General features: G+C 38.7%; 1 protein-coding gene across 1 annotated transcript; it reads left to right on the top strand.

Annotated features, from left to right (window-relative positions):
* The first annotated feature begins 8410 nt into the window (after nucleotides 1–8410).
* Nucleotides 8411–9735, top strand: LOC114641267 (olfactory receptor 6N2-like). The gene has a single exon (XM_028790342.2). The coding sequence runs from the start codon at nucleotides 8427–8429 to the stop codon at nucleotides 9390–9392; it is 966 nt and encodes a 321-aa protein (XP_028646175.1). The 5' UTR covers nucleotides 8411–8426; the 3' UTR covers nucleotides 9393–9735.
* The last annotated feature ends 14220 nt before the right edge of the window (nucleotides 9736–23955 follow it).

Raw genomic sequence — 23955 nt, 5'->3', positions numbered from 1 at the left:
TCTTTGTGATCAGATCCTTACGTTTTTTCTGGATAAGGTCACGAACATTAGATCCCAGATCTCCATTTCTTCTTCTGGCTCTGTTGACTTAGCCGTTCCTGCACACGGCTCTTTCACCAGCTTTGAACCCATTTCGCTCTTCCATCTGGAAAAAATCGTCGCCTCAATGAAGCCTTCGGGCTCTCCAGACGATGTGGTGCCGCCCAGACTCCTGAAAGATGTGTTTCCTGCGATTCGATACGATGTCCTAAAGATCATAACTACCATACTACTACCATACTACTACTTCGGCTATAGTTCCTCATGCTTTCAAACACGCAGTTGTACATCCTATTCTGAAAAAACCTGATTTAGACCCTGCCGTTCTTTCCAATCTTCGTCCAATTTCCAAACTACCTTTCTTGTCAAAAATACTAGAAAAAGTAGTTTATGAGCAATTAACTCATCACTTACAGGACCATCAGGTAATGGACCTTTTTCAGTCAGGCTTTAGGCCCCAACATAGCACAGAAACCATGCATTTACGTGTCCTAAATGACGTCCTTTTGCCATTGGACTCAGGACTTCATGTGATTATGGTTCTTCTCGACCTATCTGCTGCGTTTGACACAATTGATCATGGCATCATGATCTCCCGACTCGAATCCTGGGCTGGTGTATCTGGCTCAGCCCTCGACTGGTTCAGGTCATATTTCTGCAACAGGACTCTTAGAGTCGTGTTGGACGATTTTTCATCTGAATCAGTCCTACTCCCATGTGGGTTCCCCAGGGTTCCATTTTAGGGCCACTACTTTTTTCAATCTACATTCTGCCTTTAGGTGCAATTTTTAGAAAACATGCAATTTCATATCATCTATATGCTGACGACTGCCAAATTTATTTTTCCCTTAAGCCAACTGACTCCACCAAACCTCTTCTCGACTGCCTATCTGACATTAAGGATTGGCTGGCTGTAAATTTCCTTCACCTGAATGATTCAAAAACCGAGGTCATTGTTTTTAGTCCCGACTACAAACAGATTCCATCTTTTGGCCTCGACTCTCTTCCCACTCCAGTAACTTCATCTATCTTTAATCTTGGAATCAAAATGGATTCGTTCCTGAAAATGGATGTCACTCTAGACGAAGAATTGTCTTTCTCTCCACACATCAGCAACCTCTTCAGGTCCTGCAGATATCTCCTTTACAACATTAGGAGAATCTGCCCCTTTCTCACTACAGAGGCTACTCAGCTTCTCGTCCAGACCTTGGTCATCTCTAAGCTGGACTACTGCAACTCTCTGCTGTCTGGACTTTCACTAAAGGCAACACGACCACTTCAACTGATCCAGAATGCAGCTGCAAGACTCGTTTTTGATATTCCCAAATTCTCGCACACTACACCTCTGCTACGGAACCTGCACTGGCTCCCTGTGGCTGCCCGCATCAGGTTCAAAACCCTAACACTTGCCTTTAAGGCCAAAACTGGAGCTGCACCACCTTACATATCAGCACTAGTCAAGCAGCGTGTCACTTCTCGCTGTCTCAGAACATCAAGCACTGCATGTCTCGAACCACCCTTACTTAAAAGAAGAGGACGACATGCATCAAGACTCTTTGCAGTGTTGGCTCCTCAGTGGTGGAACGAACTTCCTCTAGCTGTACGAACAGCGGAGACCCTCGCTGTCTTCAAACGTCGCCTGAAGACACACTTCTTTCAACAGCACTTGGACTAAAGTCTCCATACTTTTTTTTTTCTACCCTTTTTTTTTTCAAAAAAAAAAAAAAAAATTTTGTACTAACTTACTATTTTCTTCTAGCAGGGTTTTGTATACAACTTGGTCAGCGGTAACTTGTTTAATGACAGTAGATTTAATCCTAGCCTTAAAGACTGAAGAACAGTCGTAGACTACTAAGCACTGTTGTAAGTCGCTCTGGATAAGAGCGTCTGCTTAATGATGTAAATGTAAATGTAAATGTAAAATGGATGCTCAAGTCAACAGCACAGTAAAATCCTGTTTTTTCCAGCTCAGGCGTATCGCCAAACTCAAGCCTATTCTGTCTAACCATCTCCTGCAATCAGTAATTCATGCATTTATTACGTCCCGGCTTGATTACTCTAATTCCTGCCTTTATGGTATCAGCAAAGCCACTCTTTCTAGACTACAACTGGTTCAAAATGCGGCTGCAAGGCTTCTAACAGGGAGTGGCAGAGGCCAACATATTACTCCAATTTTAAAAACCTTACATTGGCTGCCAGTTAGATTCAGAATCGATTTTAAGATACTCCTCCTAACTTATAAGGCATTAAATGGTCTAGCCCCCGCCTACTTGAGTGTTTTGCTCCATCGATACAATCCCCCTCGCACTCTTAGATCCGCAGATCAGCTCCTTCTAACCGTTCCCAAGGCACATTTCAAAGCTCGTGGTGAAAGGGCTTTTTCCATCAGTGCACCTAGGCTGTGGAACTCCCTACCCTTAGTGGTTAGGCAAGCCACTTCAGTTGCCACATTCAAATCACGCTTAAAAACGCACTTCTTCACATTGGCTTTTAATTCTTAACTTGTTTCATTTTCTACTTGTTTTTCGCTATTTTCTCTATTTTATTGGTTCCTCTGACCTGTTTTTAGTTCAAATTCTCTCTTAATGTTTGCTTTAATATTTTGTTTTTAGTCCTGTTTGTTTTAACTGTACAGCGCTTTGGTCGGTTGTGATGCTGTGTTTTTAAGCGCTCAACAAATAAATATGGTATGGTATGGTATGGTATATAGCTCCTTTATCTTTAATTCATTCTCCATAAGATGGGGATAATTGTGCCATTCTAAACAAAACACATAACTACTTTACTAATTGATTATTTATGAGGGTAAGTCAATACTTTTTCTTTATACTGTATTGAGGATTACTTCTGCTCTGTTCTGTGTATTGTATTGTATTGATCCCCTTTTTTTGACACCCACTGCATGCCCAACCTACCTGGAAAGGGGTCTCTCTTTGAACTGCCTTTCCCACGGTTTCTTCCATTTTTTCCCTACAAGGGTTTTTTTTTCATTTTCTTTTGTGCCTTTTGCACTCCTTTCAATACACGGGGGTTGTCTTCGGGTTTCCCAGACCCTTTATGAGCTTCTTTGTGTTCTCTTTACATCACTCAGTTTCTCTTGTTGTTTTTAAGGAGTAAACATGGTCACTTCTTCTTCTTCTTCATCTTTTCCTAGTTCTGTGTGGGTCAATGTGCCTGATCAATCTTCTCCAAACAGCTTGGTCCAGTACCTCCTCATCTGTCAGACTCTTTTCTTTCAGATCTTCATTTCATTTATCCATCCACCTCCACTTCTGCCTTCCTCACTTTCTCTTCCCCTGTACTTCCATTCCCATCACTTTTACCCACATCTTCATTGTCTGTCCCTATCCCAAGTCTATACCACTTCAACCAACTTTCTTGTACTTAGATATCTCTCCCACTTTTTTTGTGCCTCTGATTGTCTCATTTCTTATTCTGTCAGTTTTTGTAACTCCACACATTCATCTCAGCATTCTCATTTCTGTCTCCTGCACTCCATTTACTGCCCATGTCTCAGCTCCATTCATCATTGGTGGTCTTACCATTGTTTTAAAAACCTGACCTTTAACCTTCTTAATTCTTTGATCACACAACACTCCATGGTCACTCTGCTTTCTATTTGCACTAAAGAAGGGCAGCGAGCAGTGATCCAGTTTCTATGCATGAATATGGTGTCAGTTTGTATACACACTGGCTACTATGGACTGGTAGAACATTCCCAGCTGTTTGATGCACACATCAAAAGACCTGAGTCTCCTTAGCAAGTCCATTCTGTTCTGGCAATTCTTGTATACCATTACTGTCTTATCAGACTAGTCCAGTTTGTTGCTTATGTGGACCCCCAAGTACTTGTAGCTCTGCACCACTTCCACATCTGCCCCTTGAATGCTGACTGGTCTCAGAGTCTCCTTGGAAAGCCAGAAGTCCATCTCCAGCTTGTTTGTCTTGCTGATGTTGAGTTGCAGGTGGATGTCCCTGCACCACAAGACAAAGTCCTCCACAACTTTTCTGTCCTCTGACTCGCCTATGATGGAGGAGTCATGTGAAAATTTCTGTGAATGGCAAGGGCTTGAATTGTACTGGAAATCACTTGTGTAGAGGGTGAACATGAAGGGAGATAGGACAGCTCCCTGAGCTGCTCCTGTATTACACACCACCATTTCTGACACAGCCTCACAAACTGCTGTCTGTCGGTCAGGAAGACCATGATCTAGGAGATTGTGGAGGCATCAAGATGCAAAGCTCTGAGCTTTTTTCCCATTCGATGAGGCAGAATGAGGCACTGAAAAAATCAAAGAACATTATCCCGATTGTGGTGCCGGCTTTGATGTTCCTAACTTGTGCCCAATGATTTCTAGGATAGACTCCCACTGCACTGTGACCTTGGTATGGATAAGCATGGATGGATAAATAATTAGAAAACAGGCATATAAGCAGACGTTCATGAAGAAACAAATACGCAGTGCTCTGCTATTACTTGTAAGGAAAGTGTGTTTCAGAAGTATATATTACTAAATTGTAGGCATAATGCAGAACATAAGAATCTCAATTAAAACTGGAGTTGAAGAGTATTCCTTACGTTTTTTAACACTTAAAAGGAAAACCAGCAGACATTGTAACCAGCCTTAAGGGGAGCGTCATCATCCCAGGAGTGAGTTCTTTGTGTTTGCATATATTTTTTCTTAATAGTTATAATTGCTCCCCTGGTGAGACTCGTCAGCATTCCTCATAGGAAAAGAAAATGAAATATATCATACGACTTGCAAGCTCAACACTTGCTGAGGCGATCAACACACTGGCAGAACGACTGGTAAGCAGTTGCATTTTATTATTACATGTTTGGCACATGTTAATACGTGAACTGAGTGGTTTTGCAGCTTCATTTGAACTGGAAGGTTTAAGGATGCAGATCTTTGCTAAGCAATATTTCCTCTCTAGTAGCTAAAGCAATCTATAAATTCATTTTATAAAAATAATGGAGATATTAATGAGGCAGCAAAGCTCATTGTGTACTAAAACATTACTTTTAAAGTTCAGACAAATATTGTCCTTGGTTCAGAATATTGAGTGAAAAATTGTCCTTCAGAAGCTGCAATTCTTTATTATCTCTCATTGCCACTTTATTCGTTTTTTTCCCTTCAGAATGACACGAAAATGAGAACAAAGGGCACGAATGGCAGATGGGTAGTTAGTATGCTTTGCATAAACCACAAGGTGCATTTCACTCCCGTCAAAAACTTTAGGTGTTGTAAAACTGAGGGTGCTGAATCCAAATCTGGAAACAGAATTGCTATATCCATTTTCCATTTGGATATACCATATCCATTTTTTGATAATTTAAGGTTTACGATGAAAAACATTATTTTAGAGAGAAAAAAAATGATGTATTTTTAAATGATTTAGGCTTGAATAAATAATAATTTTTGCATAGAATTGCTTTAAATATAATTATTACTTACAAAAAGTAGTCACTTAGTAGTTTATGTATTTTTTTCATGATTGATGTCTCCTAACACCGACTCACTTCACTTTCCATGTGAGCGATGTCCTTGTGGAAACTCTCTCCATGTTCATCACAGATCGTTCCAGTTTCCCCAGTGAAGAAATTTAAATCAGAGCGTGCAAAATGGATTTTTAGTAAAAGAAGGCCCCGTGACCTTTTAATGTTACGCTTACCCAGAGCTGGTCAATCAGTTGGGCAATATAGGCAGCTGCCTAGGTGTCGTCACCCAAAGGGACCCTGAGTTCTCCAAGTCTAATAACAACAACAACAACAACAACATTAATTTCTATAGCACATTTTTATACAAATAATGTAGCTCATAGTGCTTTACATGATGAAGAAAGAGAAAAAGACAAAGTAAGAATTAAAATAAGAGAACACTAATTAACATAGAATAAAAGTAAGGTCCGATGGCCAGGGAGGACAGAAAAAAATTAAAAAAAAACTCCAGACGGCTGGAGAAAAAATAAAATCTGCAGGGGTTCCAGGCCATGAGACCACCCAGCCCCCTCTAGGCATTCTACCTAACGTAAATGATCAGTCCTCTTTGTATTTAGGGTTCTCATGGAAGGGCTTGATAATGAATAATAGTGAATACACGCTATGGACACCGAGGAATAGCGTTAATGCAACTCAAGAGATGCTATAGACCTTTATGCCATACCAATTTCATCCTCGGCATGGACACCGAGGGGTGCCGTTTTGGTAACTCAGAGGGCACATACTCCAGACACCAAGGGGGACCCCCAGACCCCCAAGTATAATAATAGTAAATGTGTGCTATGATATAGAGGAGCACCATTAATGTAACTCAAGAGATGCTATAGACCTTTATGCCCTCCCACCCACCATCCATGGTAAGGACATTGAGGTGTGCTGTTTTGGTAATTCAAAGGGTACAAGGTTTGGAAACCGAGGGGGAAAGGAGCTCCATATGGGCTTGAATCGTCACTGTGTTTCCCTGTTACCTGGTCAAGACAATGGAAGGATCCACCAGATCTTGCATATTTCTGTAAAAACATGTAAAGAAAAACTTTTAAAATTTTAAACTTTAATTTTGTTTTGCCCATGAACTTTCTGATCTCAATAAAAGTAGCTTGTCTAACCACAGAAAGAAGTAGGGTGAGTAGAGACAGCAGCCAGAAGGCTAAATTAGCAAAAATGAAATTGCACATTGCAAAAAGAGAAGTCTAGCAAGATGACAAATCACACATACATGAAAGCAAAGCTGTTGGTTATATTTGTGCATGCACATCTTGTGAACATGTGCTGATATGGTCTGCCAAAATGACATTGGACAAAGAGAGGGTAGGGGTGTCTTAATTCAGCCCTGGCAAGCTTTAAAAAGTCAGCAGCTTTTATACATTAGAACAATCTAGACAAGAACAGGCCATTCAGTCCAACAACGTTTGCCAGTCCTATCCATTTCTCTTAAAGTGAAAATGTGAAGAAGAAAAGGAACCATGAACAACAAAATAAGAAAAGCCATGAGACGCAGCAATGTAACTTTAATTGACTAAATACTATATATGCATACTGGGTGTGTCTGTCGGCATTGTCTATGACAGCTTTTGAAATATCCAGGCTGTATCGGATGATTTTGCCACACAAATTTATTTTGATTTGCTTTTGTTATTGGCACATGAACTGTAAAGACTATAATGACTAAATAAATGGTGATTGCCTGCTCCCCTTGCTAACCTTGTTGCTCTGTCTTGCTGTCTGGTAAATAGAGAAGAGAGACATTCTCTAATAGGCAAAGGCAAACTCAGTCCTGGGAGCGATGCAGATCCATAGTCCAAGTTGAAAGTGTGTAGTAGCTGTGGGATATGTCTCCTTTCAGGCCGGTTGGGTACAACGATAAGAGAAAAAGAAGACTATGGAGGTATATTTTGGGCAAAATTAAATAAATATACAAATAAATGAAAGTACTGTGAAATTGGACAATAAAGAATGAAAAAGAGCATAAAAATACATTTAGAATGTTTTGTGTTGCTTATTTATTCATTTTATTTTTTCTTTAACATTCCTCCAAATGCAACATGAAACACGGTTTAAATTTAACACTGTCACTTTCACTCATTAAAGTTGAGAGGGCAGACCTTAGCAAGTGCTGTGTTTTAATTGGTGAATTCGGGACTTAAGTATTTGGCCATCAAGTGCCACATTTACTGGTGAAACTTCAGATGTACACTCCTAATCATGAAATCGGAGTTTATAAAATTAAAGTAGCCTCTTTGCACAGTCATTATGGACAATTTTTTCTTGTACTCATAGCCAGTGTTAACAGTCACAGGATTCCCAAGTCAAGCAAAGAGCATACATCCACTCTGCAGACGATTCACCAATCAAAACACGGCACTTGTTAGAGCCCACCCGAGTGAAAGTGACAATTTTAAATTCCAGCTGTATTTCAAGTCGTGTTTGGAGCAACATTACAGATAAAATTTATAAGTAGGCAACAAGAAACAGATTCTGTGACACATTTATTTATTTATTTACGCTCACATTTCGTGGTCTTTTTCTTAATTTGTTGTCATATTTCACAGTACTTTTTTATTTGCGTATTTATTTATTTTATTTTGAGTGAAATATTCCTTTATAGAGCTCATATTTATGGGTCTATGAAACAAAAATTCTGGGTGTGGGAGTAAAAGTATTTATGTTATAGGATAGGGTTACCTCAAAATCTTTTCACATGCTTAATACAAACTCAGAGAAGCCAGACTCTCTCTTTGTAAAGGTACTTTCAACTTCTCAAGATCAGATTTTATTCTTTTGGGTTCTGTATTTTACCTGTTGAAAACCAATAATCCCTCATTTTCTTGCACTAATTTTGACCTTTTTTTCTCTCTTCAGATTTTAAAATGCTCCCAGAACCAGTATGAACACCATAAACGACACTGCAGCATCAGTCCAAGAGTTCATCATTACTGGTTTTCCTAAATTAACTGACCAAGAAAGCCGGAAAATCCTTTTTGTTGTCTTCTTGGCAGTCTATTTTTTCATTCTGCTTGGGAACATTCTGTTGATCATAATATTTATTTCAAACAGAAATCTCCATACGCCTATGTATGTATTGATTTGTGGTCTTTCCATTTTAGATATTGTCATAACTACTAACACTCTACCCAGTATGTTGGTTGTGTTCAGCTTCGGATCGAGAGTTGCACCGTTTGCAGCTTGCTTCCTCCAGACGACTTTCTGGTTGAGTCTGTTTTCAACCGAGTCATTCCTCCTCACCCTTATGGCTTACGATCGCTACATAGCCATCTGTAATCCTTTGCAATATCCCACTATAATGAGCAACAGCCGTGTCTTGAAAATGATCGCTTGCTGCTGGGTGGCAGGGTTTCTGTGTTCAGCACCAAGTGTGATTCTTGCTCTTAACTTCCCATTCTGTGGTCCCAATAAAGTCATTCACGTCTTTTGTGATTATTCGTCAGTGTTGGTATTGGCCTGTGGAAATATCTTAATAACAAGTTTTCTTGGACTCTCTATTGGCTTGAGTGTTTTGATTTTCCCTTTGACTTTTATCTTGTTTTCGTATGTGAGAATCATGTTTTCAGTGATCAAGATTGCCACTTCTGAGGGACGTCTGAAGGCCTTTTACACCTGCGGTACGCACTTCCTCGTCATTTCGGTCTTTTTCCTTGTTGCTGGTGGAGTTTTTATTTCGTACCGAATTCCAGGAACATCTGTGGATATGAGAATTATGGGATCAATATTTCAGAATGTATTTCCAGCCTTGATGAACCCAGTCATTTACTGTTTGAGAACTAAGGAGATTAGAGACAGCCTTGTGAAAATGCTCAAAAAGAAAAGAGTGTTACCAAACAGAAAGTCTTAAAACAAGGTTTAATTATAGGTTTCTGACATTTAAAGAAGGCCTATCATAAAACATTTTTGCAAAACAAAGATAAAATGTATTGCTTCAAGTCATAAATAAAGTCATTATAAAGTATTATTGTCATAAAAATAATTTGGGATTTGGCTTAATTGGACTAAAGTATGGTGCCTACTTTAAATAAACCACAAGGTTACTGACTCAACCATTAACACACCGTGTAACCCTTATTAAGACAATAAACCCGTCAGTGCTGCCTCAAGTGAAATATTGGGTTATGATTGATATGTCTCTTTGAATGAAATAGGTCAGCTAAACAAGTAAATGGTTTAAAATGATGATTACATTGGAAAAATAAAGCATGGTTTGATATTAAACAACACCTTTGTAAATTTGTACTTACCTAAAAAATGCATTTGTTTGCTGTTACAGAAGACTCGCTATAATAAAATAAAGAACTTAAAAACATCCATTAATTGTTGTGTATGCTTTCCCATCTCTCATAACTGTTTGTGGCAGAAGACACTACATTTATAGTTGGCTGTATGATCATTTATGTGCCAGGTTGAATTTCAACATTTTTTCCCAATACAGTAGACTGAGAACACCTTAACTTTCTGTATACTTTATTATGTTGTAGATTTAATTTTTAATGGACAAATCTGCTATTTTTGCCTATAAATCTACTCTCAAAAGCTCAAAGTGAAAACATGTTTTCAGAAAGGTTTGCAAATTTATTTAAAATCCAAAACTGAAATCACTCATTCATATAAGTACAGTATATAAACCCTTAACTCTGTGCTTTGTTGTCATCCCTTAGGCAGCAAGTCCAGGTTTGAGTCTTCTTGGTACATCCCTCCAAGCTTTGCATACCTGTATTTGGGCAGTTGATCCTATTCTTTCTGGTACTGTAGATCCTCATAAACAGTGTTAGTCTGGATGGGAAATGTCTGTAAACGTCCATCTTCAGGGCTCTCCACAAATGTTTTATGGAGTTTAAGTCTGGGCTTTGGCTGGGCCACTCAAGGACAGTCAGAGATCTCTCCCGAAGCCACTCCAGCAATGTTTTGGCTTTATGCTTCTGGTCATTGACATGCTAAAAGATGAACCGTTGCCACAGTCTGAGGTTGTGTGCACTCTGCGGTAGGTTTTCTTCAAGAACCTTTCTGTATTTGGTTACATTTATCCTTCTCTCATTTCTGTTGCTGCCACCACCAGGCTTCACTGTGGGGATGGTATTAGGCAGGTGATGAGCAGATATAGACACAGAACTTAGAGTTCTGCCCAAAGAATTCATTTTCTGTTTCATCAGATCAGAAAATATTTTCCTTCATGCTCTTGGAGTCCTTTAAACTGTCATATGCCTTTTCCTCAGTAGTGGTTTCCTTCTAGCCCCAAAGCGCCACTGAGATGGCCATCCTTCCAACAGGTTCTCCCATCTCAGCAGAGGACTTCTGAAGCTCTGTTAGAGTGACCATTAAGTTCTTGCACACCTCTCTCACCAAGGCTTTTCTTGCCCACTTACAATACACTTCTTCCATTTCTCAATCCTTGAGGCCACTGTGCTCCTGGGAACTCTCAAAGCTTTATAAATAGTTTTCTCACCTTGACCTGCTTGATTCCTCACCACAGTTCAACTGCGGAGGTCTACAGAGAGTTCCTTGAACATCATGACATGTTTTTTGAGCCCTGATGTTCAGTATGAATTGTGGGACCTCCTATATACAGGGGTGTGCCTTTCTAAACAACATTTACTAAAACAGGAACATTTATTTCTGTAGCACATTTTCACATACATGCTGTGACTCAAAGTGCTGTAAAATATGTTGTGACATAAAGCGCTCTATAGCGCCCCGTTGAACCCTCAAACAATATGTCAGACACCAGGTAAAAGTCCAAATAATTGATTTATTATTATAATAATGTGCACAAAGCACATCCACCACCACTATACGTAATAATAAACATAAACACAATTCTCAATAATCAGATACACAATAATCCTCCACTCCTCCCAGCAGCTCTGTCACACTCCCTCCCAACTCTGGCTCAACCCTGGGATCTCCCACAGTCCTTTTTATAGTTCATGACCTGGAAATGCTTCTAAGTCCTCAGTCCATGTGATTATCCAGCACTTCCGGGTCAGGTGAAAACTCCTTTTCTTCGTCAGCCCGGAAGCACTTTATTTCTTCCAACCATGTGACTGGGATGTACTTCCAGGCTGGAAGTACATGGAAAATAAACGTCTCTATGCCTCCCTGGTGGCCCCGACGTTATCCAGCAGGGCTGTGTATTAAAACTCCATAGTCCATGATGCCCTGCTGGAATTCGGGGCATCTTCACATTGCAGGGAGGGCTCCACCTGGCAGCTTGGGGGTCTTGACTGGGATAAACTGCCGGCCATAGTCCACAATGTCAATGAAGCAAAGAAAAACTGATTAAGATTAGACAAGATAAATGATGTCCAGTCCATTCATTTTGCCACATGTGGACTCCAGTCAAGTTCTTGACACATCTCAAGGAAAATGAAAGCAAATCAGATGCACCTAAGCACAATTTGGAGTGCCACAACAAAGGGTCTGAATACTGATATAAATGAGAGATTTCAGTTTTTGATTTTAATCAGTTTTCTTTTTGTCATTTTGTCCAAAAAAGGCAAATTTATCATTTTAAAATTAGATCTACAGCACAATGAATTATCCACAAAGTGAAGGGTCCGAATACTTTCTGAAATCACTGTAATATGGCTGTCACTTACCAGAGAAAGCCAGCGGTCCGCCTGTCCTTTGCATTATCTCTCTTCACTTTCATCACAGGACTTTTTCTCTGATTTTTTTTCTGAAGCATTCTACTGACCAGTTCCATCACTTGCTGCAAAAGCTCTATTCCTCAGTGTGAGTTACACTCCTTTGTATCACCTTAATCTTTGTAAACTGGACTAAGCATCCTTCTTTTCCAATCTTCAAGAAAATTCCCTTCACACACAATCCTGTCGCAAAGGTCTTCAGCATTCCCGACACCTTTCATCATGTTTTTTACAGCTTTAGCAAGGTTTGAGGTGCAAAAGTCCATAAATCTTATGTTTTTGTGTGTAATCTATTGGTTTTCAGGAAAACACTATTGGTTTATCAGTATTTATGATCAGTTTGCATGCATACACCACTGGTTTACATGCGTACAATACTGGTTTCATTCATATAAACTATATTGGTTTGTGTGCTTATGTTATTGGCTTGTGTGTGAACTGTACACTTGCAAACCCAGAATAAAAGTGGTACAATTCTCACGTGTAAATGATCTAGTCCACACATAAAACCAATAGAGTTCATACATGAAAATAATATATTACTCACATTAAACCAGTGTAAGACATGCATGAAACCAATGAAGTGTATGCACAAACCATTGCTAAAGCAGCAGACCAGTAGTATACGAACGTATGTCAATATAGTGCGTACGCAAATCAATGGCATACGAGCGTAAACTGATGCAGATCACTCAAAAATCAATAACTAATGCACCTGAACCATTAATATACATGTATAAATTGATGTCAACCAGTACTATACATATGCAAGCCAATATACTTCACACGAAATCCAATTATATACGGACACAAACCAATGCAGCTCATATGAATGAAACCAGTATTGTACACGTGCAAACCAAAGAAGTAGGCTTGCAAACCAATAGTGTTCACATGAAAACCAACAGGCTATGCACAAAAATAAATGATTGATGGCCTGTATGGCCCCACAAAGCAAACTTCTTTTAACGTTCCTCATTCTGCAGCTCTCTTACAAACTCTCATTTCTTAGCCTTTTGTGCACTCACAACTGAGTTTTGTTTTGCATAATTATAGATTGTGCCATCTCCTTCTGCCTTTGTTTGCTACCATTATTTCACATATTTAAGGTTGTCCATGTGAAGAAAAACTGTGAATGATTGTGTGATTGTTGAAGAGCTCATGTTATAATTTTGCACATTTGCTCAAGTCGCCCATTAACATCTGTTTACTTAAAATGAAAGGATTCAGCTACATCTTTCTACCTTTCCTCATGACTTATACCTTGTAGTCTGGAAGTCAGTTTTGATTCTTTTCTCTGGACTCTCTCTAGATAGATAGATAGATAGATAGATACAGAGATAGACTGGAATTGCATGAAATATTCTAAATGAGATGTCTCACTCCTGCATCATAAAGCTTAAGAATAACTGTTTTGATTTGTACTTGACACGCTGTGCTATGCAACCGAACATCTTAATACCACTGTTTATTCAAACCTAAAACTTTTTGTTGCTACTATTTTTTACATTTACTGTACATACATTAAATTTCATCAGTCACATACTGTATCTGTCCAGGAATCTGCAGGTGCTAGGATATCCAATATTCTACCTAGCTTAGTGTCATCAACAAACTTAGCCTGCTTATTATGTGCACTTTTCTCTATAGTAGATCACTTAATAAATTAAAAAGAGCCAACAGCCCCAGCACTGATCACTGAGGAACAAACTTTTTCATTATCACTATATTTGAAAAAGCTCCTAACACAATAGCTCTGTGCTTCTTGTCTTTAAGACAATTTTGCACCCACCTACACCCAATGCCTTGAACCCAATGTTCTTCTAGTTTTATCACTAGCCTTGCATGGGGCAGCTTATCAAACCTTTTTATTTTTTTAAAGTATGAATCTCTCCAGTCAAATTGTTGAAACACAATTTCCCCATCTAAAAGTATGTGAACAAAATACAGTGAGGGTAAACTTTGGTGGGCATGGGCTACGTTCAGCTAATCAAATACAGTTGAATAACCTACGATTAAATTTCTTATTTAGTTATAAAGTTAGTAAGTAGTACTGAAAAATTACATTTACAATGGCATCTCATTTTGCTCAGAAAGGATTTAAAGAGCTGAGATGTTATCTATCTATCTATCTATCTATCTATCTATCTATCTATCTATCTATCTATCTATCTATCTATCTATCTATCTATCTATCTATCTATCTATCTATCTATCTATCTATCAGTTATATAGTGCCTTTCACATCTATCTATCTATGTTATATAGTGCCTTTCATGTCTATCTATTATATATGTGACAACAAGTGGACGTGACTTGTGAAGCGACTGTGCCACATTACATACTGGGGATTCAGAAAATGTTCAGACCTCATCACTTTCTCCACATTTTGATAGGTTGCAGCCTTGTGCTAAAATAATTTTTAATTCATTTTTTTCCCTCATCAAGCAATACCCCAAACTGATAGAACAAAAACAGGGTTTTAGACATTTTTGCAATATTTTTTACACTATGTGTCCAACAGTGCAGTGCTTCCAAAAAATAATTAAATAATCTTTAAAATAGTGAAAAACCTGGAGCCTCATACATAACGTTGTGCGTAGAATTCACACTAAAACATGGCGTACTGATGAAAGCGGAAATGTGCGTCCACACAAAAAAATCCAGATGCATAAATCTGTGCTTTCGCCAACTTCTACATTCTTCTTCTACATAAATCCCGGTCAGCGTGAAATGTAACACACTTTTGCATGCACCTGCTGCCACTCCCCAACTCCTCCCAGAATTACGCCTCTTGAATATGCAAATCAATATAAATAGACCTTAAGCTCAGCGTTCTGTGAAAAAGCAATGGCAAAAGCACGGGGGAAAATAAAAGAATTTCAGCAAATACCAAGTGGAGGCAAAGAAAAACATACTATTTGTTGGTTTAAACAGTGGTATAAACAACAAAAGGAAGTTGATCGAGTGACATAGAGGAAACTCGAAAGCTCAAGTTCACAAAGTCGCGCAGTGCCCGAAATAAAAAAGATTTTGTCAGATATCAAAGTTGCCGTGAAAAGGCGAGTTGTAGCCCACCATCTGAGTGTCATATGAAAGCTTATTATGCTACAGAGAAAAGAAAAAAAAATAGGGACACAGTGGGAAAAAAGCTTGAAATGTCAACTTTAATCTCAAAATTTCCACTTTAATCATGTAGTTTATTTTGTCATTAAAGTAGAACATCATAAACTTCATGTTTAAATCGTTTAATTTACTAGTTTCTCAAATACCATCATAACTAAAGTAGCAAGTTAAATGCGTTGTTTTGTATGTCTTCTTCTATGTGCTCTATGTGTGTGAATCACTACGTGCTTCTTAAATGGGCTTTCTCTTCTTCCAACAGGACACAGAATCCATTACATTCATGATATTACAGAGATGTATACTTGATATCATTTTCATGATGACAGGAGTTAAAGCATGTTATTAAACATGGGAACACAGTGGCGCAGTGATAGTGACGAGTTGGCGCCCCATCCAGAGATTGTTCCTGCCTCAAACAAGATGCTTGCTGTGCTGTGCGCTACCTTCGATGAAATAATTTACTGCAGCAGTACTGTCCCAATTCCTGTCCTTCCTTTTCTTTCTCCAAGTAACCAATCGCCGCACAATCAGCTCTTTAATAGACATTAAGCCATCTGTAAGCTTAGAACGCAGATTCTTCAAAACATTTAAGGAACATTGAAATATCTTCATAGTACATGTTTAATTATTCTATCCATCTATCCTTCCAGTTTCGCACCAGTCCCAGCAAGCATACAGCACGAGGGTGGAACAATCCCTGAACGGGGCACCAGCTCCTTGAAATAGCGCTGCGACACCGTGTCCTCACATGATTAATTATTAACAATATAGATTATTTAAATGATGTTAACATTTTATCTGTATAATGTAATTAAAATATTTTGCTGCATTTCATCTTAAAAATAATATTGTCAACATATGTAAATATGCACTTTACAAAGTGGCTCAGGTTGTGCAATATTATAACTGTATCGTAAGTTTACATTGAGGTAATTGTACTTATAAGTACAAACAGTTCTACAAGGAGCACTTGATGGATTGATTGAGTGCGTTTATAGTTCTTGGGATGAAACTGTTTCTGATCCACGAGGTCCCTACAGAAAAGGCTCTGAAGTGTTTGCTGTATGGGCGAAGTTCAAATAGCGCATAGCTGAGGCAGCGTGTGCTTGAGGCTGTATCCTGATAATTCTCTTTCTGATCAGCTGCTGTAGAGCTGTGACTCCACACTCAGATATAGTGCTATAAATACTCCAAGTGGTGCAGTGAGAGTAATATGGGAAAAGATGATCCACTGTGGCAATCCCTAATGGGAGCAGCTGAAAGAAGAAGAAGAAGAAGGTGCAGTGAGAGTAACAACGCTAAAGCAGCTATGGTACTTGGAATAGTTTTGGCCATTCCGTGGACCATTATATTGTTACAGGTTAATTACGATCAGATACCTTAAACTGTTCTGTCCTCTATTAAAATGTGTTCATAGGGGACCTCTAGTGGCTAAATTAGGTAGTGTTTTATACTGCTATTAAGACTCCATCTTGAAGCAAGCAGCACATGGAGAAGCAGGTGGCAGATATCCATTTCCATCAACTGTTTATTTGCCCTTGTAAAGGCATAATCTGTAGGTATTTTGTTTCTTTATTAGTATATACATTGTTTTGAGTTTTAGTTGTTCCTTTTACTATTTTGCAAACGTTTAGTGTGTACGTAAATATATACAGTATGTATATGATTGTTCAGGCCTATTTTTATGCATTTGAATAAGAAGCAGCAGTATGTCTTTGCGCTAAAGAACTGTTTTGTAATATTTATGCCATATCATAAGGAAATAATAACAAAGTAGTTTGTATTAAATTTGAAGGCATTTTTAAGGAAAAATGTATATGAAGTTAACAAATTCTGATAGGTATTGCTTTTTACTTTACAGTTTCACACCACTTTCATTAAATGCCTGAATATCATCAGTGCCTTGGGTGTTTGTTGAAGGAGTGTTTAGCTCGCTGCATAACTACGTACGTAAATGTGTGGTGAGTGAAATTAATAAACAATATGTGGTTAATTTCAGTGTATATAATAAAGCCATGTCAGGGATGTGGATCTAAAAAAGAAAGGGAAACCACACAGGAACAGTAGCACTGCTTTGACGCTGGGTGCCGCCAGTTTGCAAAACCGAGCGAAGAACTTGAGTATGCCAAGGATTTAGGTGGCGTGATAATGTGCATAGCTTTATGCCAACTTTAGTTTTTATACATCACAATGTGAGTGTGGAAATGGGCATACGCAACATTTTTGTGTGTATACACCATTTATACATGAGGCCCCTGGTGATTAAAAACAAGGCTAAAATGAGAATAAAAACCTACAACAGTCATTGGGTCAAACGAGCCAAGCACAATTCCTTCCTAGTCTCCCCAGCTCACCCATTGCTCGCTCAGCTGGCAGAGACTTCAGCATTCGCGATCCTCTTCATCCTGACCCCCATCTTGGCTGCCTCCATTGGCATCTGCCAGACCACTCGGGATTGGTTGTCCTCTCGTGATCCTTCTCGCTCATGCAATCTCTCTAGCTGGCTGGCTCGTTCTCTCTTCACTCCTAATGCCGCACTCTCGCTCTACATGCTTTTCTCTTTATATGTTTTTTCTCTATTCCCCTCTTTCCTGTGCTGGCCCATACTTATAAGGCTCCGTGGGTGCAGCGTCTCAATCACGCACCACAGGAAGCTGATGAAGCAATTAAGAAAGATTGCACCCTCACATGTAGGTGCGTCTCGCCACAATTACTTCACCAACTCTCCGCAGCTGTGCGAGCGCACCCATGGAGACTGACATGGCCAACGCATTATTTAATAAAATAGCCATTCTTTCAGAGCTGCAGACCTGCTATACCACATACAAAAGTAACTTATTAAAAGTTACAACATACTTTTTTTCTGGTTCCTGCACTACAAATTTTGGGCACTGGTCTGGCATTTCACACACTTGTTTTCCTGCCCCAACCTAATATTCTGATGGTTCCTTCAATTTACCCCCTTTAACTCTATTTATTTACTTTCTGTACTCCTATCAAGCTTATCATTATGGTCTTTGAGATTCCAGTTTCCATCTTGGCCACAATAAACACAATCAGTCTGGCATGGTCATTATGTCAGTTTGTGTTTGTGTAATTTTTACTTTAAAATGATGCCGAGTATCATAACAATGTGGCTTAAAGTCTTCAGCAGTTGGATATTCTAGTAATCAGACTTGATTGCATAAAAAGTATTTAGGTTTATTTCACTTGAATGTTAATTCCAATGTGTTCCTGAAGGGTAAGGCATTTAAAGATAATAAATCACATATATTTTTTTACATACACTCTCTTTGGGAAACGTTTATTAGAGAAAATGTTTACAGCTCCTTTGTGATTTTGGTAATGATGCATTCAGAGTTTTAATTGTCTCTCCAAGGCTTGACTAGTTCCCAATAGAACAAAAAACTTTAAATATAAAACAACTCCTCAATGTGGCCTTTTGCATTTGCCCTGTGCTTCACTGTGAAAGGTAAGTGGCATTACTGTCGACAAGAATTTAATAGGCTCGGAATTTCTGTTCACTACAAAAATGGTTGAGTTTCTGAAATGATCTTGAAAAGACAATATAACTTGAATGTTTCATGTACAGTAAAATTAAAGTAAATATTTAAGAGAGACACTTCCTACAGGATTAAATCATTGAATTCCTGAGGGATTAGGAACCCAGTAAGTTAATAATGAATCACCTTGAATGGCAAGCTACAAAAGCGCAAACGGCTTTGACAATTAACATTCATCCTGCACTCAACAAATTTTATGTCTCAGGATTTTATAAATGTAGCTGAACATGATACTGTAATAGAGCCTTGAAATACTGATATAGCAATGAAGATTTTCAGAACAGGCATTTTATGTGAATTTGCATAAAAATATATATAATTTCAGCTTGAATAAGATGCTGCTATATAATATTACAGCATATTACACTGCCCTTACAGTAAATATGAGCCAAAGCCCTCCTGCCTCCATTTTGTAGTCTGCATTTTCTGCTCTGATTTTTATAGGTTGTGCACATATGAGCTTTGAGGGGCCTCTGAAGGACCTGTGGCTGTCCATTCACATGGGGTCTGTCATCACATGCTGCACGTCACTTGTCTCAATCAATGTCTATGTTTAAATCATATATGTCTATGTATTTCTTTTTAATTATTTACTTTCATTTTAATTGCTAAATAGTAGTTTATGTTGTTGGTTTTTAACGTTGATAGTTATCTATCTATCTATCTATCTATCTATCTATCTATCTATCTATCTATCTATCTATCTATCTATCTATCTATCTGGCGGTCCAGATCTAACTATGCAACTTTTAATGCAATGCAGGAAAACAATGCAGGACAAAAGGATTGTTCAAAATATCTTGCAATAAATGAATGCAGGGCAGGTGCTGCCATCTATCGGCAACAAAAATAATTTTTTGTGAATTCTCTATGTAATAAACTTTAATAAGCTATAGCATAATGAAAATTGCATAATTGCATAATTAGATCTGGACCACTATCTATCTATCTATCTATCTATCTATCTATCTATCTATCTATCTATCTATCTATCTATCTATCTATCTATCTATCTATCTATCTATCTATCTATTATATAGTGCCTTTCACATCTATCTGTTTATTGTATACAATTTCCCTACTCTCTCTCTCTCTGTGTTTCCCATTTTATCTTTGAAAGGCCTTCTTGGCTTCTGCATTAAAGATCAATGGGTAACTGGTCATAATATTGAGAAATAGCAATAATTTTCCATGAAAATGGTTGGTGCTATAGTTTACAGACTTGTTCCTATCTTATTTAGATCAATACTGTTGTTTATAAAGCCTTTATCCCAGGGCCCTCACATAGGCATCTTGCAGCCAACTTCTTGAGAATCACTGTTACCTAATCTTTTTTTCCCCTCTTTATAAGGTTTGATTGGGTGTGAGAGATGTGGGTGAAAGAGGGGCATAGTCAGGGATGTTGTCAATTTTATATAATACCTTGAGTAAAGTGTAAAGTATGTTTAGTGTTCTGCAATGGACTGGCACCCAGTCCAGGGATTGTTCCTGACTTGTGTTAGTGATGGCTGTGATTGGCTCCAGCTCTGCTTTGCTCTGCTCTGGATAAGCAGGTTTAGAAAATGGACTGGTGAGTGTCTGGATGGATGGATATTTACTGTTGATCCTTTCTCTTTTTCAATAACTGCACTGAAGAAAATGTTATATATATATATATATATATATATATATATATATATATATATATATATACATTAATTTTCAAATCTGTTATATAAATCTGTTCAAATGTATTTATTTTTTGTGCCACATTTAACTATTTCATTTTTTACACTGCCTTGCGCTATCTATATTTCTATAGTGCTGTTCATAAATACCTATGTATTTATGTCTGCTACACAATGCATTTCATAACTCTCTCTGCCTCTCTCTCAGTTCCATTATTTTATATAGTGCCATTCACTTTCTGTCTATCTATCTATCTACAGTGCATCCGGAAAGTATTCACAGCACATCACTTTTTCCACATTTTGTTATGTTACAGCCTTATTCCAAAATGGATTAAATTCATTTTTTCCCTCAGAATTCTACACACAACACCCCATAATGACAACGTGAAAAAAGTTTACTTGAGGTTTTTGCAAATTTATTAAAAATAAAAAAACTGAGAAATCACATGTACATAAGTATTCACAGCCTTTGCTCAATACTTTGTCGATGCACCTTTGGCAGCAATTACAGCCTCAAGTCTTTTTGAATAGGATGCCACAAGCTTGGCACACCTATCCTTGGCCAGTTTCGCCCATTCCTCTTTGCAGCACCTCTCAAGCTCCATCAGGGTGGATGGGAAGCGTCGGTGCACAGCCATTTTAAGATCTCTCCAGAGATGTTCAATCGGATTCATGTCTGGGCTCTGGCTGGGCCACTCAAGGACATTCACAGAGTTGTCCTGAAGCCACTCCTTTGATATCTTGGCTGTGTGTTTAGGGTCGTTGTCCTGCTGAAAGATGAACCGTCGCCTCAGTCTGAGGTCAAGAGCGCTCTGGAGCAGGTTTTCATCCAGGATGTCTCTGTACATTGCTGCAGTCATCTTTCCCTTTATCCTGACTAGTCTCCCAGTTCCTGCCGCTGAAAAACATCCCCACAGCATGATGCTATCACCAGCATGCTTCACTGTAGGGATGGTGCCTGGTTTCCCCCAAATGTGACGCCTGGCATTCATATCAAAGAGTTCAATCTTTGTCTCATCAGACCAGAGAATTTTCTTTCTCATGGTCTGAGAGTCCTTCAGGTGCCTTTTGGCAAACTCCAGGCAGGCTGCCATGTGCCTTTTACTAAGGAATGGCTTCTGTCTGGCCACTCTAACATACAGGCCTGATTGGTGGATTGCTGCAGAGATGGTTGTCCTTCTGGAAGGTTCTCCTCTCTCCACAGAGGACCTCTGGAGCTCTGACAGAGTGACCATCGGGTTCTTGGTCACCTCCTTGACTAAGGCCCTTCTCCCCTGATCGCTCAGTTTAGATGGCCGGCCAGCTCTAGGAAGAGTCCTGGTGGTTTCGAACTTATTCCACTTATGGATGATGGAGGCCACTGTGCTCACTGGGACCTTCAAAGCAGCAGAAATTTTTCTGTAACTTTCCCCAGATTTGTGCCTCGAGACAATCCGGTCTTGGTGGTCTACAGACAATTCCTTTGACTTCATGCTTGGTTTGTGCTCTGACATGAACTGTCAACTGTGGGACCTTATATAGACAGGTGTGTGCCTTTCCAAATCATGTCCAATCAACTGAATTTACCACAGGTGGACTCCAATGAAGCTGCAGAAACATCTCAAGGATGATCAGGGGAAACAGGATGCACCTATGCTCAATTTTGAGCTTCATGGCAAAGGCTGTGAATACTTATGTACATGTGCTTTCTCAATTTTTTTATTTTTAATAAATTTGCAAAAACCTCAAGTCAACTTTTTTCACGTTGTCATTATGGGGTGTTGTGTGTAGAATTCTGAGGAAAAAAATGAATTTAATCCATTTTGGAATAAGGCTGTAACATAACAAAATGTGGAAAAAGTGATGCGCTGGGAATACTTTCCGGATGCACTCTATCTATCTATCTATCTCTGTGGCATACAGCCTTTCATATCCGTCTGTCTTTGTCTTGTTATAGAGTGCATTTCACACTATCTGTCCTATTACTGTAGTACTTTGTATCTACTGTTTATTTATACTGTATATACCCCCCTAGTATTTAACTTTAGGTAGTGTCCTTCACATCTATCTGCTGTAATTCTGTAAAAATAAATAAACAGAATTTCAAAAAGAGTTGAGGACCAAATGGGTACCTCATTTAATAAATGAAGTCAAAACAAAATGAAAAAAATGACAACAATAAAGACGTCTCAGGTCTTTAAGAGTTATAGTAACAAAAGGCTCCTCCATTGCAAAGTTCTTAACACTAAGTGAGTGCAGTCCAAATTGTCGCAGATTTCTGGTGCCTTCACAGTTTAAGTAGCTCCCACGGCAGAAGGGTCAGAACTTCTAGGGTCTTACCAGAAGTGATGTTACAGTCCATCCCATTTCTCGTTCTCTTGTTTACAGGGAAAAGAGAAGATGTAGTTACTGATCACATTCGCTCCTGCCCTGTTGTTGACTATCTTACCTTGCTAGAGCCACTTAGAAGCTTCCTAAGCCCTCACGAGAAACACAATATATTTAATTATTTCAGATGATTTTTATTGCTGTATAGTCCAAGCAGTGGAATAACATATTAGCTTTAGTTGCATTTTGTCTGTCACATTCATGTAGTTAAAATCAGGAACTCATGGACAAATGAGCCTGGGATTCATACCTGCATGCCCCAGGTAGTAATCATTAGAGCATAGACACTGCTTTGTTTTTTCCAAATCTAAAGAGTAAACTCTATCTAAAGGGTCTTATTGAGAGCAAATCCCAACCAGAAAACTGTAAGTAGTGCTCTTAGATTATTTCACTTTATATAATGTTTTTCATATAATCATACAAGAAACAAAATTAGTAGTGGAAGAGGAGGCCATCTTGGATGCCAGGCTATGTGGTCAGGTCTTTCAATGCACCATTTAAGTAATCAGTCATTGTGGCAGTTTACTTAGTTTATTCTTATTCTTAACACTAGAATTACTGAATACCAAATTTGTATTATTCAGTTTTATTCTGTCAGTGACGTTCACCTGGTACAACAAACTTGCCTCTATCTCTCTGAGTTGATGGCATTTATCTCCATTCTTTTCACAAGAGTTGCGTTGACCACAGTTGGTCATCACAGTTGGTCAACCTCACACGCAGATAAGGAGCTTTGGCTTGAGCTGGGAGAGTTGAGCTCCGTCAAGGCGGGGAATGGGACAGCAGGCTGCTTGCACTGATCAACACGTTTACAAAACAAAAGATGCTGATGTAGAGGTGAGACGGGATTTAAGGTGGGCCGGGATTACGAGTTTTTTCGTAGGCTTCGGTAATTCTAATGTTAATAATAAAGTTCACCAATCATCTTTCGTCTTGTGATGGTCTGCATATACAGTATATTATGGACTAATTCTGTTTGACGACCTGGCATACGTGTTTGTATTTGCTCACCCATCAAAGGCCACTACATTCCT

This window comes from Erpetoichthys calabaricus, chromosome 4 (assembly GCF_900747795.2).
Source record: "Erpetoichthys calabaricus chromosome 4, fErpCal1.3, whole genome shotgun sequence".
Taxonomy (NCBI): domain Eukaryota; kingdom Metazoa; phylum Chordata; class Cladistia; order Polypteriformes; family Polypteridae; genus Erpetoichthys; species Erpetoichthys calabaricus.
Note: the sequence above shows the minus strand (reverse complement) of the source record. Positions and strands in the feature narration are given on the sequence as shown.